This window comes from Polyodon spathula, chromosome 26 (genome assembly GCF_017654505.1).
Source record: "Polyodon spathula isolate WHYD16114869_AA chromosome 26, ASM1765450v1, whole genome shotgun sequence".
Lineage (NCBI taxonomy): Eukaryota > Metazoa > Chordata > Actinopteri > Acipenseriformes > Polyodontidae > Polyodon > Polyodon spathula.
The window spans coordinates 20695825-20712716 of record NC_054559.1 but is presented as its reverse complement, the minus strand read 5'-3'; the positions used below and the strand labels follow the sequence as shown (position 1 = coordinate 20712716).

General features: G+C 53.1%; 2 protein-coding genes across 5 annotated transcripts in view; one reads left to right on the top strand and one right to left on the bottom strand.

Annotated features, from left to right (window-relative positions):
* Nucleotides 1-2607: 2607 nt before the first annotated feature.
* Nucleotides 2608-7965, top strand: LOC121300905 (fibronectin type III and SPRY domain-containing protein 1-like). 2 transcript variants are annotated; one of them, XM_041229884.1, is made up of 5 exons: nt 2608-3360; nt 3674-3795; nt 4567-4776; nt 5237-5322; nt 7169-7965. In XM_041229884.1, exons 1-4 carry the CDS (start codon nt 3215-3217, stop codon nt 5245-5247), a joined length of 489 nt encoding a protein of 162 aa, XP_041085818.1. In that variant the 5' UTR covers nt 2608-3214; the 3' UTR covers nt 5248-5322; nt 7169-7965. The 2 variants fall into 2 exon arrangements, with proteins under 2 accessions (XP_041085818.1, XP_041085817.1); XM_041229883.1 differs by having other exon boundaries at nt 4567-5322.
* A 97-nt stretch (nt 7966-8062) lies between these two features.
* The window catches only part of LOC121300904 (signal-transducing adaptor protein 2-like), an 11527-nt gene continuing 2697 nt past the window's right edge, over nt 8063-16892 (bottom strand). The window contains exons 2-14 of one of the 3 annotated variants that reach the window (XM_041229880.1): nt 15921-15992; nt 15693-15812; nt 15522-15578; nt 14751-14911; nt 13072-13203; nt 12933-13002; nt 12705-12807; nt 12431-12526; nt 10639-10749; nt 10071-10154; nt 9352-9384; nt 9146-9268; nt 8063-8913 (exon numbers count right to left, since the gene is read on the bottom strand). In XM_041229880.1, coding sequence (XP_041085814.1) covers nt 8858-8913; nt 9146-9268; nt 9352-9384; nt 10071-10154; nt 10639-10749; nt 12431-12526; nt 12705-12807; nt 12933-13002; nt 13072-13203; nt 14751-14911; nt 15522-15578; nt 15693-15812; nt 15921-15992 — 1218 coding nt within the window. In that variant the 3' untranslated portion in view covers nt 8063-8857. Of the gene's footprint in view, nt 8914-9145; nt 9269-9351; nt 9385-10070; nt 10155-10638; nt 10775-12327; nt 12527-12704; nt 12808-12932; nt 13003-13071; nt 13204-14750; nt 14912-15521; nt 15579-15692; nt 15813-15920; nt 15993-16892 lie in introns of those variants that run through there. The other 2 variants (XM_041229881.1, XM_041229882.1) reach the window with 2 other exon arrangements.

Genomic DNA, 16892 nt, shown 5'->3' with positions numbered 1-16892 from the left:
TAGTTCCTCTGCAATCACAGCAGCACACTGAACCGTTAGCTCAGTCAGAGAGTCCCTCCACCCACTGCACTCCTGTTTCACTTGAGCACGGAGCCTGTTTGAAACAGATTCCCACCTCCACTAGGACTCTTTGAAACAGGTGAACCCTTTAGATTTCTGTCTTGTAAAACAGTCACGACTAGATCTGTGTTTGACTGATTATTATTTTAAGTTTCAGTTTTGGGTCAGCGCTTACACTGGCTGGGATGGGCGCGTTTTTTTTCTTTTTATCTTTTTTTTCTCTCCCAGGTCGTTGAATTTCGGGGGGTTTAAACTCCTAACCCCACCCCCAGCTATCATATAATACACACACAGCTTTAAAAAACTGATCTGCAAAACTCAAACAGTTTTCATGGCTTATTAAAACACAGCCTAGAAAAAGCAATGTACATGATCTCCCCTCCCTAAACCCACCCTATACGAGACTATGAAACTAACCACAGACATACACTTAAGGAAATGATCTAAACAAACCCTATCAGCCTTTCTGTGAAAATGACAATCTATAACTTACATGTTAGAACCATACATGCAGCTGATAAGAAAAACCAGCCCGGTCGACTGCAAAGCTGACGTATCCCCCCCCCCCTCCCCCCTCCCCCCCTCCCCCTCCCCCACCCCCCACCCCTCCCTGTCCTGCCACAGATGGTCGCCGTCACACTCCTCTACGTCTTCTTTCTAGGTGTTGCGAGGTTACGACGGCGATTCTCAAGTAGTGTCAGGTCAGGTCGTCATCACTCCTTTGCAGGGAAGAAAAGAGAGAGAGAGAGATGAGAGAGTGAGAGGGGGAAGAGAGAAGAGAATGAGTGGAACGAAGAGGTAGAAGAGATTGTGAGATAGAGTAGAGAGAGAGGCGGTTGTGAGGAGGGGGGGAGGGGAAAGGGGAGGATGATGAGAGGAGAGAGAGGGAGAGGGGTGGAGATAGAGAGATAGACCCCACTCCCCTCTCTCTCTCTCTCTCTCTCACTCTCCCTCCCCTCTCTCTCTCTCTCTTACAAAGAGAGTGAGAGAGGCGTAGAGAGAGATAGCCCCCCCTCTCTTCTCTCTCTCTCCTCTCTCTTCTCTCATCTCTCTCTCTCTCTCTCTTCTCTCTCTCTCTCTCACTCCCCACTCTCTATGAGCGAGAGGATGAGACCCTTAAACAATATACAACTCATTTAGAGATAATCAATAATTGTTTTAATTGTCTTGTCTTGAAATGTTTAGGTTACGCCCTTCACACACCGCCTTCTAGAGCGGCACTCTTCGGGTTGCTTACTCTGATTCACAGTGAAAGGCGGAGGGCTGCTCCCCCCCCGACCCGACGTGGGTTATTAATACTTCCTGCGCCTCCCCGGGCAGTTGTTTTAATTTCGTCCCTAAAGACAAGTCTGCCCACTCGGCTGTATGTGTTGAAGGGGCTCCGGTTCTGTGAACGTGTTGAAGCGGCTCCGGTTCTGTGAACGTGTTGAAGCGGCTCCGGTTCTGTGAACGTGTTGAAGGGGCTCCGGTTCTGTGAACGTGTTGAAGCGGCTCCGGTTCTGTGAACGTGTTGAAGCGGCTCCGGTTCTGTGAACGTGTTGAAGCGGCTCCGGTTCTGTGAACGTGTTGAAGCGGCTCCGGTTCTGTGAACGTGTTGAAGCGGCTCCGGTTCTGTGAACGTGTTGAAGGGGCTCCGGTTCTGTGAACGTGTTGAAGCGGCTCCGGTTCTGTGAACGTGTTGAAGCGGCTCCGGATGGGCTCGCGCGGCTCCCAGCTGCTTTGTTGCAGAGAGAGGAGGCGGCGGAGCGGGAGCGTCCTGGGAGCAGCGTCCTGGGAGCAGAGTCCTGGGAGCGTCCTGGGAGCAGCGTCCTGGGAGCAGAGTCCTGGGAGCAGAGTCCTGGGAGCAGCGTCCTGGGAGCAGCGTCCTGGGAGCAGCGTCCTGGGAGCAGCGTCCTGGGAGCAGAGTCCTGGGAGCAGAGTCCTGGGAGCAGAGTCCTGGGAGCAGAGTCCTGGGAGCAGAGTCCTGGGAGCAGCGTCCTGGGAGCAGCGTCCTGGGAGCAGCGTCTTGGGAGCAGAGTCCTGGGAGCAGAGTCCTGGGAGCAGCGTCCTGGGAGCAGAGTCCTGGGAGCAGAGTCCTGGGAGCAGAGTCCTGGGAGCAGCGTCCTGGGAGCAGAGTCCTGGATCAATCGGATGCTCTTCAGCAAAGGCGCCCTTGGTACTGTGCAGAAATCAGCGGGACGCGGGGAGGGGCGACCGCAAGGTAGCCCTCTCTTTATTTATTCGAGCTGTGCGTTAAAATGTTTTTTTTTTTTTTTTTTTTTGCAAAGCTGTCAGCATTTTCTAACAACCGACCTTAAAAAAATAAAAAAAAAAAAAAAAAAAAAAAAATAATAATAATAAAAAAAAGACTGTCGCGGCTCGGAACTCGCGTTGGAGCCGGGGGGGGGGGGGGGGGGGGGGGGGGGGGTGGGGGGGGGTTGCTCGGTGTTTCTTTGATGATCGTGACCAGTGTCAATTTAACTTTGACCACGGGTCCTACGTAGAATGTCCAAAGATTTGATTGACAGGATGGCAATTTACTTTGACAGGTCCACGTAGTTCCAGACACGCAGATGATGCTTGAAATAGAAATACAGTGAGCCAGCCGTGACATTCACATACTCGATACTAACAGAAGTGACAGTCTCTGTACCGTGCTGTCTGGCAGTGCTATACTCTGTAGCGCCGACGCCAGTCTGTAGACAGCGCGGACCCGCACGATCGCCAGTCAGCGTGCAGTGTCCCGACAGGAGAGCTGCGTGTTATCTTTGGAAGGACCGCGCGTTTATTAAGCACGGAGCGTTTTCCAAAACATCTCTGCAGATCGAGGGCTGGACGGGTGACGCTCTGCCGCGGACAGTGGGAATGCATACAGCTGCTAGGCTGTGACCAGTAATGATTGGAAGGATTAATGAAAGGAGGATGCGGTGCGCGGTCTTGCATGCGTGTGTCTGTTACATGGCTGAGAGTCACGACTTCAACCAGGTGTGTGTGTGTGTGTGTGTGTGCGTGTGTGCGTGTGTGTGTGTGTGCCTCCTCTACTTTTACTTTTTTCTGAAGCGATGGCAGTGCAGTGCAGACTGGAGCACCTCCAGGTTGGGTTTGGATTCTGCCCTGCTCTCCACTGTCAGCAGTGTCCTGTGCACTAGAAAGCACTGCAGAGCTGGAAGAAGCAATGCTCAGGACTTCTGGGAATTGCATGAGCCAATATGTGTGTGTGATTTCACTGACTCTCTGTCTCTCTCTCCCCCTCTCCCCCTCTCTCTCTCGCCTCTCTCTCTCTGCTTGCTCGCTCAAGGCTGCCAGGCAGATTAAGGATAGGTATTGTAAACTCTCCCCTGTCTCTGACTCCTCCCCCTGTCTCTGAGGCAGTGTTCACCACGTATTTGCTGAGTCTCCAGCACCCCTCACCCGATCATCGCGTAGTTAAGTGTGCTTCATCCTTTCATGTGGTCCTGCAGCTGTTTCAGTTGTAATTGTGCAATCTGTTATTATCCTGTATCATTCATTAATTGCACTTCAGTTATTCATTTAATCATTATTCTTGTATTTATCAATCACTGCTGGTGATGCCAATAGATTAAAAAAAAACATTTCCGTGGTAACGCCCCTCCCTCTCTGTCCCCCGCGGCAGTGTTACCATGGCACCCACGTTCCGCCTGTCTCTCAAGGCCAAGGTCAGCAACAGTATGAGCCACCTGATGGTGGACTTCAGCCGGGAGCGAAGCCAGCTGAAGAGCCTGTCCTTCCTGCCAGGTGAGAGGGCCCGGGGATCGAGGGTCTCTGTGTGCTCATCAGCCTGGCTCCCTGATATGTGTGTGTGTGTCGGTGTGTTAGTGTGTGACTCCCTGCTCTCTCTCTCTGTGTGTGACTCCCTGCTCTCCCTCTCTGTGTGTGACTCCCTGCTCTCCCTCTCTGTCTCTCTGTGACTCCCTGCTCTCCCTCTCTGTGTGTGACTCCCTGCTCTCCCTCTCTGTGTGTGACTCCCTGCTCTCTCTCTCTGTGTGTGACTCCCTGCTCTCTCTCTCTGTGTGTGACTCCCTGCTCTCCCTCTCTGTGTGTGACTCCCTGCTCTCCCTCTCTGTGTGTGACTCCCTGCTCTCTCTCTGTGTGTGACTCCCTGCTCTTCCTTTGTGTGTGACTCCCTGCTCTCTCTCTGCGTGTGACTCCCTGCTCCCTCTCTCTGTGTGTGACTCCCTGCTCTCCCTCTCTCTGTGTGTGACTCCCTGCTCTCTCTCTCTCTCTCTCTCTGTGACTCCCTGCTCTCTCTCTGCGTGTGACTCCCTGCTCCCTCTCTCTGTGTGTGACTCCCTGCTCTCCCTCTCTCTGTGTGTGACTCCCTGCTCTCTCTCTCTGTGTGTGACTCCCTGCTCTCTCTCTCTGTGTGTGACTCCCTTCTCTCTCTCTCTGTGTGTGACTCCCTGCTCTCTCTCTCTGTGTGTGACTCCCTGCTCTCTCTCTCTGTGTGTGACTCCCTGCTCTCCCTCTCTCTGTGTGTGACTCCCCGCTCTCTCTCTCTCTCCTCAGTCCCTGGGACCCCTGTGATTGATCTCTCCCAGTTCCTGGTTGCTGATAACTGCGTGACTCTGGTGTGGAGCGTCCCGGGGGAGGATGCCAAGATCGAGCACTTCGACCTGGAGTACCGGTGCACCGACCAGGAGGGGGCGCCACGCGGCAGAGAGGAGCACCCCTGGATGGTGGTGGAGGGGATCCAAGAGAGCGATTACACCCTGAGCGGTGAGGGAGGGGGACAGGGGGACTCATTGGGTACCTGCCTGCTGTTTCTATGGTGATAGTGACCCCCCCCTCTATGAAGACCCGGCCGGCCTCCCCGCTCAACTCCCCGGCCACGTGAGCCCTCACTGCACACTGCTCTGTGTCTCATTGTGAGCCCTCGCTGCACACTGCTCTCCGTGTCTCTCATTGTGAGACCTCACTGCACACTGCTCTCCGTGTCTCTCATTGTGAGCCCTTGCTGCACACAGCTCTCCGTGTCTCTCATTGTGAGACCTCACTGCACACTGCTCTCCGTGTCTCTCATTGTGAGCCCTCGCTGCACACTGCTCTCCGTGTCTCTCATTGTGAGACCTCGCTGCACACAGCTCTCCGTGTCTCTCATTGTGAGCCCTCGCTGCACACAGCTCTCCGTGTCTCTCATTATCTCACTTCAGTATTTACTCTCCTGCCCCCCCTGCAGGTCTGCCATGATGATGTCACCCAAGAGAACGCCCATGGCACAGGGGAGCCGGGATCGATTCACAGCCAAGTCCTACACTGTGCTGGGTGAGCCACCGAGTGTGCGCGCGCGTGTGTGCGCACGTGTCATGGTGTGTGGGCGTGTCATGGTGTGTGCGTGTGTGTGTGTGAGTGTGTGTCTCTGTGTGTATTTCCGGACGTTGCTCTGACCAGCCTCCTCCGGCCCGTCCCCCAGCGGACACTGTGCTGGCCTGCGGGCAGCACTACTGGGAGGTGCGTTTCGATAAGGACAGCAAGGCATTTGCGGCCGGCCTCGCGCTGCGCTTCCTCGGGAAGTTCGACCAGCTCGGCAAGACCAGCGCCTCCTGGTGTCTGCATCTGAACAACTGGCTGCAGGTCAGCTTCACCGCCAAGCACAACAACAAGGCCAGGAGCCTGGAGGGACCGGTGCCAGACAGACTGGGAGTGTACCGCAACTACGAGGAGGGTGAGAGAGAGACTGGGGGAGAGAGACTGGGAGTGCACTGCAACTACGAGGAAGGTGAGAGAGAGACTGGGAGTGCACTGCAACTACGAGGAGGGGGAGAGAGAGACTGGGAGTGCACTGCAACTACGAGGAGGGGGAGAGAGAGACTGGGAGTGCACTGGAACTACGAGGAGGGGGAGAGAGAGACTGGGAGTGCACTGCAACTACGAGGAGGGGGAGAGAGAGACTGGGAGTGCACTGCAACTACGAGGAGGGGGAGAGAGAGACTGGGAGTGCACTGCAACTACGAGGAGGGGGAGAGAGAGACTGGGAGTGCACTGCAACTATGAGGAGGGGGAGAGAGAGACTGGGGGAGAGAGACTGGGAGTGCACTGCAACTACGAGGAGGGGGAGAGAGAAACTGGGAGTGCACTGCAACTACGAGGAGGGGGAGAGAGAGACTGGGAGTGCACTGCAACTACGAGGAGGGGGAGAGAGAGACTGGGAGTGCACTGCAACTACGAGGAAGACTGGAGGGAGAGAGACTGGGAGTGTACTGCACTACGAGGAGGGTGAGAGAGAGACTGGGGGAGAGAGACTGGGAGTGCACTGCAACTACGAGGAGGGGGAGAGAGAGACTGACTGGGGGAGAGAGACTGGGAGTGAACTGCAACTATGAGGAGACTGAGAGAGAAACTGGGAGTGCAGGAGGGGGAGAGAGAAACTGGGAGTGCACTGCAACTACGAGGAGGGGGAGAGAGAGACTGGGAGTGCACTGCAACTACGAGGAGGGTGAGAGAGAGACTGGGAGTGCACTGCAACTACGAGGAGGGGGAGAGAGAGACTGGGGGAGAGAGACTGGGAGTGCACTGCAACTACGAGGAGGGTGAGAGAGAGACTGGGAGTGCACTGCAACTACGAGGAGGGGGAGAGAGACTGGGAGTGCACTGCAACTACGAGGAGGGGAGAGAGACTGGGAGTGCACTGCAACTACGAGGAGGGGGAGAGAGACTGGGAGTGCACTGCAACTACGAGGAGGGGGAGAGAGAGACTGGGAGTGCACTGCAACTACGAGGAGGGGAGAGAGACTGGGAGTGCACTGCAACTACGAGGAGGGGAGAGAGACTGGGAGTGCACTGCAACTACGAGGAGGGGGAGAGAGACTGGGAGTGCACTGCAACTATGAGGAGGGTAAGAGACTGGGAGTGCACTGCAACTACGAGGAGGGTGAGAGAGAGACTGGGGGAGAGAGACTGGGCGTGCACTGCAACTACGAGGAGGGTGAGAGAGAGACTGGGAGTGCACTGCAGCTATGAGGAGGGGGAGAGAGGGGTGTGCACTGCAGCTATGAAGGGGGAGAGAGACTGCGGGTGCACTGCAGCTATGAGGAGGGGGAGGGGGGAGAGGGAGAGGCAGTGCTTCTACAAGCAGAGTATTAAGCTCTTGTTCCCCTCCCTGTTGTTTCAGGTCTCCTCTCGTTCTGTAACGCTCACACCAAGCAGCTGCTCCACACCTTCAACACCAAGTTCACTCAGCCTGTGGTGAGTGTGAGCCCCGCCCCTGCCCTCGGCCCCGCCCCCGGATCACACTGCTGAAACAGCCTGATGTTTGAATCAGTACCATGCTGTGTGAGAGTGAGCTCTATGCTGCAGTGTAACCCTGCCTCTGCTGCCCCCTGTAGGTGTGGAACGGCACCTAGAACTTCCCCAAGTGCGTTCCCACTTACTACACGAACACAGTCAGAGTACACTAGTGTGCGTGTGCGTGTGCGTGCGTGTGTGTGTGTGCGTGCTGCCCAGGCAGCTATTGCTGCATTTTTAATTTACTTCATGGGATTGATGGTGCCACCTAGTGGCTACTCTACTGGCCCAGGGTTCTGCAGTTCTGTAGCGATGATGTCACAATGCCCCTGTAGAATTCTCAGCTGCAGCACTAACAGCATTAGTGCTGCTGTGACCAGGTGCTGCCACCTGCTGGTCTAATACCAGATTGCATGTGTTGGTGTTTAATTATATTATATATATATTTTATTTATTTTATAATTTCAGCTGATTTAATTCAGTTCAATGTATTAATGATTAACCAGGACAAGAACTGTAGTTCACTGACCCACACCAAGAAATCCTCAGTTTATGAAATCCTGCGATTCCAGATGTTTTTCCTGTACCAGTAGGAAGTCATTAATGTTTACCTGGCTCCTGGGGTAGTAGGAGTCTTGTTTACAGGGAGGGGAGATAAGATTCATGAATGTTTTAATAATCACTTCAAATTAAAATCTGCTTTTTTTCATGACTGCTTCTCGATGATTCGTTAGTGTTTCTGTGTAATTCCAGCATTGCAAAGCAAAGGTAACGCTGAAAAAACTTCAGTGATTTTGTATTTGATTTCTTTTGACAAATTGCGTTTGGAATCGGAATGGATTGATACAGGACACACATACTGTACTTCCAAATTTCTACACACTTTTTACAATACTGTTTTTTTAACACGAGTCCTTTAAACGTTTCCTATACAAAGGGGATTACGCACCCCACAAATAGCACAGCGTTCTTATTGTGGCACCGCGGGGCATGAAAGCGGGTTGAGACGGTAGGGCAGGGTGGATCCTCTCATCGAAGTGCTCTGTTTGCTCCTGCTGATGCTCGTCGCTCTCAGTGTATCTCAACAGGAACCCGTTTGCCCAGCTGCTCAGTCCTGGTGAATCAGAAGAGCTTCTAAACTCAGAGAGAAGCAGTGAGTTCACTCAAGAGCTCAGAGGAGCAGCGCTACAGCAACACGTTATCAAGCCTGCGTGGCGCTCTACTGTGTAGCAGAAACGAGATGCTTTAACCCAGTGGGGCACAGCTCAGTCCTGGGGGGCCGGGGTCTCTGCAGGCTTTTATTCCAGCTGCACCCTAAACTACTTTATTGGCTCTTATTAGAAGCTTAATTGGTCCAATTAAATAATTTAGGGTATGGTTAAAACAAAAACCAGGAGGGACCCCGGCCCTCCATGACCTGAGTTGTGCACCAGAGCTTTAACCGTTTCACTGCCCTTGTCCTTGTTTCAGGACAGGCTGCTTTGTCATTTTGTGGAGCATTGTTCAGTGGCAGCATCATTTAAAATGTTCTCTTTCACTCTATTACTGTGTCCCGGGCCCCGTCGGCCCCCGTCTCTCAGCTGAGATTCACTCGCCTCTGCAGCAGCTTCTCACGCAGCTCCTCTGAAACACCTGCGAGAGAGAGAGACAGAGAGACGGGCTGAGACAGAGACAGAGAGACGGGCTGAAAGAGAGACATAGAGACGGGCTGAGAGAGAGCATGCACAGAGACACAGAGACACAGAGAGCATGCACAGAGAGCATGCAAAGAGACAGAGAATGCACAGAGACACAGCAGTAGAGAGAGGATTGGGGTTAGACAGCAGGCAGCTCCAGCCTCCTGCAGTGTGATGATGTCACTCACTGTGCAGCAGCATCTCGTTGGGCTGTGATTGCTGTGGTAACAGGGGCTTCATGGTTGCCATGGATTCAGAGGGGGGACGCTGGTTGGGTTTGGGTTTGAGACACACGGGGGGCTTCACGGGAGCTGTGGGGGGCATGACATCATTAATCATCCAGTTTGAATATAGTGTGAAATAACAACGCATGAAATAATAAAGTGAAACTCACTCTTAGTATTGAATGGGTTCATCTTCGTCAGAGCTGTAAATGAAGCAGAGAGGAGAGTAAACCAATTAAATAAACATGAAGAAGACTGTCCATTTTGAGGGAGAACCCCAACCTCAACTCCAACCCCTACCCTAAACTCAACCCCAACCCCAACTCCAACCCCTAACCCTACCCTAAACTCAACCCCAACCCCTAACCCTACCCTAAACTCAACCCCAACCCCTAACCCTACCCTAAACTCAACCCCAACCCCTAACCCTACCCTAAACCCAACTCCAACCCCTAACCCTACCCTAAACCCAACTCCAACCCCTAACCCTACCCTAAACCCAACCCCAACCCCTAACCCTACCCTAAACTCAACCCCAACCCCAACCAACCCCTAACCCAACCCTAAACTCAACCCCAACCCCTAACCCTACCCTAAACTCAACCCCAACCCCTACCCCAACTCCAACCTCAACCCAAAGTCCAACCCAACCCCAACTCCAACCCCTAACCCAACCCTAAACCCAACTCCAACCCCTAACCCTACCCTAAACCCAAACTCCAACCCCTAACCCTACCCTAAACTCAACCCCAACCCCTAACCCTACCCTAAACTCAACCCCAACCCCTAACCCTAAACTCAACCCCAACCCCTACCCCAACTCCAACCTCAACCCAAAGTCCAACCCCAACTCCAAACTCAACCCAACCCCAACCCCTACTTAGGTTACCTGGTTTGGGCGGCAGCAGGGGGGGTCGGGGGGAGTGGTTAGCCTGACCTCTCTTCACAGTGTCCTCCACACTCTGAGCATTACCTGCAGACAGACAGATTTACAGACACAGGTTAGCAGACAGACACACAGACACACAGGCACTGAGGTAAAAAGAGACAGGTAAATACAGACAGACAGACACACAGGCACTGAGAGGTAAAAAGAGACAGGTAAATACAGAGACAGACAGACACACAGGCACTGAGGTAAAAAGAGACAGGTAAATACAGAGACAGACAGACACACAGGCACTGAGAGGTAAAAAGAGACAGGTAAATACAGAGACAGACAGACTGACACAGGCACTGAGGTAAAAAGAGACAGGTAAATACAGAAACAGACAGACACACAGGCACTGAGAGGTAAAAAGAGACAGGTAAATACAGACAGACAGACACACAGGCACTGAGGTAAAAAGAGACAGGTAAATACAGAGACAGACAGACACACAGGCACTGAGAGGTAAAAAGAGACAGGTAAATACAGAGACAGACAGACTGACAGACAGACAGCTTGTTGCTCTTACAGTAGTCGTTCAGGTAAATGTTTTCCTCTGGTTCCGGCTCCAGTTCTGGTTCCGGCTCCGGTTCTGGCTCGGTGTACAGGATGGGAAGTGAAGCCCGAGGAGAGGGGAGACCTGGAGAGGAGAGCAGGGGCTGACACTGACAAGAGTCATTACACTGTCACTGTCACTGTCACACACACACTGTCATTACACTGTCACTGTCACACACACACACACAGTCATTACACTGTCACTGTCACACTCACACTCACACTGTCATTATACTGTCACTGTCACACACACACACACTGTCATTACACTGTCACTGTCACACACACACACACTGTCATTACACTGTCACTGTCACACACACACACAGTCATTACACTGTCACTGTCACTGTCACACACACACTGTCATTATACTGTCACTGTCACACACACACACACTGTCATTACACTGTCACTGTCACACACACACACACTGTCATTACACTGTCACTGTCACACACACACTGTCACTGTCACTCTCACACACACACACTGTCATTACACTGTCACTGTCATTACACACACAGTCATTACACTGTCACTGTACACTGTCACACACACAGTCACACTGTGTCACACACACACATTATACTGTCACTGTCACACACACACTGTCATTATACTGTCACACACTGTCATTACACTGTCACTGTCACACACACACTGTCATTACACTGTCACTGTCACACACACACACAGTCATTACACTGTCACTGTCACTGTCACACACACACTGTCATTACACTGTCACTGTCACTCACACACACACTGTCATTATACTGTCACTGTCACACACACACACTGTCATTACACTGTCACTGTGTCATTCACTGTCACTGTCACACACACACACACATTACACTGTCACTGTCACACTGTCACACTGTCATTCACTGTCACACACACACACACACTGTCATTACACTGTCACTGTCACACACACACACACACTGTCATTATACTGTCACTGTCACACACACACACACTGTCATTATACTGTCACTGTCACACACACACACACACTGTCATTACACTGTCACTGTACTGTCATTACACTGTCACTGTCACACACACACACACTGTCATTACACTGTCACTGTCACACACACACACTGTCATTACACTGTCACTGTCACACACACACACAGTCATTACACTGTCACTGTCACTGTCACACTCACACTGTCATTACACTGTCACTGTCACACACACACACACTGTCATTACACTGTCACTGTCACACACACACATACTGTCATTATACTGTCACTGTCACACACACACACACTGTCATTACACTGTCACTGTCACTGTCACACACACACACACACTGTCATTACACTGTCACTGTCACTGTCACACACACTGTCACTGTCACACACACACAGTCATTATACTGTCACTGTCACACACACACTGTCATTATACTGTCACTGTCACTGTCACACTCACACTGTCATTACACTGTCACTGTCACACACACACACACTGTCATTACACTGTCACTGTCACTGTCACACACTGTCACACTGTCATTACACTGTCACTGTCACACACACTGTCATTATACTGTCACTGTCACACACACACACTGTCATGTCACTGTCACACACAGTCCTTATACTGTGTTACCTGTTTTTTTTTTTTTTTACACGGTTACCTGCTTTTTCTGGTTGGGAGGTGAAGTTTGGGGGTCGAGATCGATGGCTGGGGCTGCAGAGGGTAGTGGAGAGACGAGGGGGGGTATCGGGGAGCAGCGTTACCTGTTTTTTTGGGCAGGAGGGGCGGTTTGGGGCTCGAGAACGCTCGGGAGCGCTGCACAGTGTCCTCCCCACTGTCTCTCTCCAACTGAACAAAACCTGAAGAGACGGGAAAACACAGTGAGCAGAGAGCAGGGCGGGAGCGCAGAGAGTGGAACAGCCTGCTACCCTCCTGCTGTAGGACAAGCAAGCAGGTCTGCAATGCACAGACAGACAGACAGGCCTTCCTAAGCACTATGGGAGTGACGTGATGAGAGAACAGTGTCTCGGGACTCACTGATGCTGTGCTCGTAGTCCTCCTGCAGGATGAAGGGCACCAGGGTGCGGTCCGTCTTCTCTACGAAGCAGCTCACCACGTCACTGAGAGAGGAGCACGAGATCTGAGGGACAGGGAAGGGGTTCATGAGCCATGGTGACACTGCGAGTGCAGGAGTGTGTGTGACGCTGAGAGTGAGAGTGAGAGTGTGACAGTGTGACAGTGTGCGAGGGGCGCTCTGTGACTCACAGGATTCTCCACCTCGATCAGGTAGCTTGGGCCCTGCCTCCCCACTCGGTAGTGTTTCATCACCGAAGACCTGCAACACAGGAACAGCTTACAGTCTGCTCTCAATCACCCCCCCAAAACCTATTCCCTCTCCTCTTACCCATTGAGCTCTTCTCTGGTGCTCACAGCATAGCTCTGCCCGTCTCTGCCCGGGCGCAGCAACAGGTTCCCACAGTCCGGGTATTTCTCCAGGAGAGACTCTGCCTCCGTCCGGGACACTTTGTTGAAGCATCTGCAGGGAGAGAGGCACAGGAGCAGGGTGAGTGAGAGGAGGGAGGCTGAGAGGCACAGGAGCAGGGTGAGTGAGAGGAGGGAGGCTGAGAGGCACAGGAGCAGGGTGAGTGAGAGGAGGGAGGCTGAGAGGCACAGGAGCAGGGTGAGAGGAGGGAGGCTGAGAGGCACAGGAGCAGGGTGAGTGAGAGGAGGGAGGCTGAGAGGCACAGGGGCAGGGTGAGAGGAGGGAGGCTGAGAGGCACAGGAGCAGGGTGAGTGAGAGGAGGGAGGCTGAGAGGCACAGGAGCAGGGTGAGTGAGAGGAGGGAGGCTGAGAGGCACAGGAGCAGGGTGAGTGAGAGGAGGGAGGCTGAGAGGCACAGGAGCAGGGTGAGTGAGAGGAGGGAGGCTGAGAGGCACAGGAGCAGGGTGAGTGAGAGGAGGCTGAGAGGCACAGGAGCAGGGTGAGTGAGAGGAGGGAGGCTGAGAGGCACAGGAGCAGGGTGAGTGAGAGGAGGGAGGCTGAGAGGCACAGGAGCAGGGTGAGTGAGAGGAGGGAGGCTGAGAGGCACAGGAGCAGGGTGAGTGAGAGGAGGGAGGCTGAGAGGCACAGGAGCAGGGTGAGTGAGAGGAGGGAGGCTGAGAGGCACAGGAGCAGGGTGAGTGAGAGGAGGGAGGCTGAGAGGCACAGGAGCAGGGTGAGTGAGAGGAGGGAGGCTGAGAGGCACAGGAGCAGGGTGAGTGAGAGGAGGGAGGCTGAGAGGCACAGGAGCAGGGTGAGTGAGAGGAGGGAGGCTGAGAGGCACAGGAGCAGGGTGAGTGAGAGGAGGGAGGCTGAGAGGCACAGGAGCAGGGTGAGTGAGAGGAGGGAGGCTGAGAGGCACAGGAGCAGGGTGAGTGAGAGGAGGGAGGCTGAGAGGCACAGGAGCAGGGTGAGTGAGAGGAGGGAGGCTGAGAGGCACAGGAGCAGGGTGAGTGAGAGGAGGGAGGCTGAGAGGCACAGGAGCAGGGTGAGTGAGAGGAGGGAGGCTGAGAGGCACAGGAGCAGGGTGAGTGAGAGGAGGGAGGCTGAGAGGCACAGGAGCAGGGTGAGTGAGAGGAGGCTGAGAGGCACAGGAGCAGGGTGAGTGAGAGGAGGGAGGCTGAGAGGCACAGGAGCAGGGTGAGTGAGAGGAGGGAGGCTGAGAGGCACAGGAGCAGGGTGAGTGAGAGGAGGGAGGCTGAGAGGCACAGGAGCAGGGTGAGTGAGAGGAGGGAGGCTGAGAGGCACAGGAGCAGGGTGAGTGAGAGGAGGCTGAGAGGCACAGGAGCAGGGTGAGTGAGAGGAGGGAGGCTGAGAGGCACAGGAGCAGGGTGAGTGAGAGGAGGGAGGCTGAGAGGCACAGGAGCAGGGTGAGTGAGAGGAGGGGTCTGTCATTAAATTTGAGAAATCTGATGCGATGCGGTTTGTTGCACTGAAAATTGCTGAAAAAAAAGGGGCCGGTGCAGTTGTGTGGCGCTACCTGGTGGTGGGTGTGTGTAATTGCATTTTCTTGGCTGCCTGGTCAGTGAATGCTGCTGCACCTACCTGGGTAGTTCTGTCTCTTGCTCAGAGCAGTTTGCTGGGCTGTCTGCGGGGGGAGCCACGCTGTCTTCCTGCTTCCTGCGCCGCTTCTTCTCCTCTGACAGGACCTCCTGCAACTGGTGAATCTGACCGGGCAGCAGAGTGAGAGAGTGGGGCACAGCGAGCTGGGGAGAAGAGGAGAGAGGAAGAGGGGGAGTGAGGGGGAGCAGGGGAGAGAGAGGGATTGAGTGAGGGAGAGAGGGGGAGCAGGGGAGAGAGGGATTGAGTGAGGGGGAGAGAGGGGGAGCAGGGGAGAGGGATTGAGAGAGGGGGAATGAGGGGGAGATTGAGGGATTGAGTGAGGGAGAGGGGGAGAGTAAGTGAGAGCGAGTGTGAGAGAGCGAGAGTGGGGGAGAGCGAGAGTGAGTGAGAGTGGGTGAGTGAGAGCGAGAGTGAGAGTGAGAGAGCGAGTGAGTGTGAGAGAGTGAGTGTGAGAGAGCGAGAGTGAGTGGGAGAGAGTGAGAGTGAGTGTGAGCGAGTGAGAGAGAGAGTGAGAGAGCGAGTGAGAGAGAGTGAGAGTGAGTGTGAGAGAGCGAGAGTGAATGAGAGCGAGAGTGAGAGTGAGAGAGTGAGTGAGTGTGAGAGAGAGAGTGAGTGTGAGAGAGCGAGAGTGAGCGAGTGAGAGAGAGAGTGAGAGAGCGAGAGTGAGTGAGAGAGAGTGAGAGTGAGTGTGAGAGAGCGAGAGTGAATGAGAGCGAGAGTGAGAGTGAGAGAGTGAGTGACAGTGAGACTCACGTCAACGACAGTGTAGATGAATCCCTTCCACACCTCCCGGGCCTCCAGACTGGGAACCTGAGGGACACACAGACAGACAGACAGACAGACAGGCAGACAGGCAGGCAGAGTTACAATCACTAGCCTGGAAGATGAATGGTACAATGCACTCTCATGTGGGCGTCGACTCACCGTCAGTCGGAACTCTCCGTCTCGCATCTTCAGTGTCAGTCGCCCCGCCCCCAGGTTCTTGTCTCGGCTGTTGTCATCAGCCAGCGACAGGAAGCCAGACAGACAGAGTTTCTCCACATACTGCACACAGACACACAGAGAGACACAGACACAACGAATGCATGAATACAGCACTGTAATATTATCTGTATGAAATGTGAACAGTGGACTGCCTGGGCATGGACTCACGCTGGTGTCCCTGGAGCTATTGAAGAAGAACAGAGTGTCTCCGATCAGACTTGTCCAGTATCGCTTGTGCTCCTGCAGGGAGAGAGAGAGAGAGAGAGAGAGAGAGAGGAGAAATGTAGTGTCACATCACACAGGTGTGCAGAGGCTGCCTGCAGTGTGCTGAACCAGAGTCTCACAAACACCATGCCTGCCACTCCAATCCAGTTAACAGGCATCAAACTTCACTTCCTGATCATCAGGTTTCAAACAGTGACGTCATGCACACAGAGAACGAGACGCAGAGACACGGGGAGGCAGAGAGACACAGAGACGCACTGAGACACTAGGAATATGAGGGACATCATGGTAATCAATCCTGTAATGTGGATAAACTTCCTACAAAACAGTATGGAATATTCACTGCTGGGGATCTGAGGGCCGATACAGTCTACAATACAGTCTACAATACAGTCTACAATACAGTCTACAGCACAGTCTACAATACAGTCTACAATACAGTCTACAGCACAGTCTACAATACAGTCTACAATACAGTCTACAGCTCAGTCTACAATACAGTCTACAATACAGTCTACAATACAGTCTACAGCACAGTCTACAATACAGTCTACAGCACAGTCTACAATACAGTCTACAATACAGTCTACAATACAGTCTACAGCACAGTCTACAATACAGTCTACAGCACAGTCTACAATACAGTCTGCAGCACAGTCTACAATACAGTCTACAATACAGTCTACAATACAGTCTGCAGCACAGTCTACAATACAGTCTACAATACAGTCTACAGCACAGTCTACAATACAGTCTACAATACAGTCTACAGCTCAGTCTACAATACAGTCTACAGCACAGTCTACAATACAGTCTACAATACAGTCTACAGCACAGTCTACAATACAGCCTACAATACAGTCTACAGCACAGTCTACAATACAGTCTACAGCACAGTCTACAATACAGTCTACA

Excerpts from the sequence above, each read along its gene's own strand:
- LOC121300905 (XM_041229883.1), top strand. The coding sequence starts at position 3,215 with ATGCTCAGGACTTCTGGGAATTGCATGAGCCAATATGTGTGTGTGATT. Across the intron at positions 3,361-3,673 it reads GCCAGGCAGATTAAGGATAG|TGTTACCATGGCACCCACGT; the intron begins GTATTGTAAACT and ends CCCCCGCGGCAG. Across the intron at positions 3,796-4,566 it reads GAGCCTGTCCTTCCTGCCAG|TCCCTGGGACCCCTGTGATT; the intron begins GTGAGAGGGCCC and ends CTCTCTCCTCAG.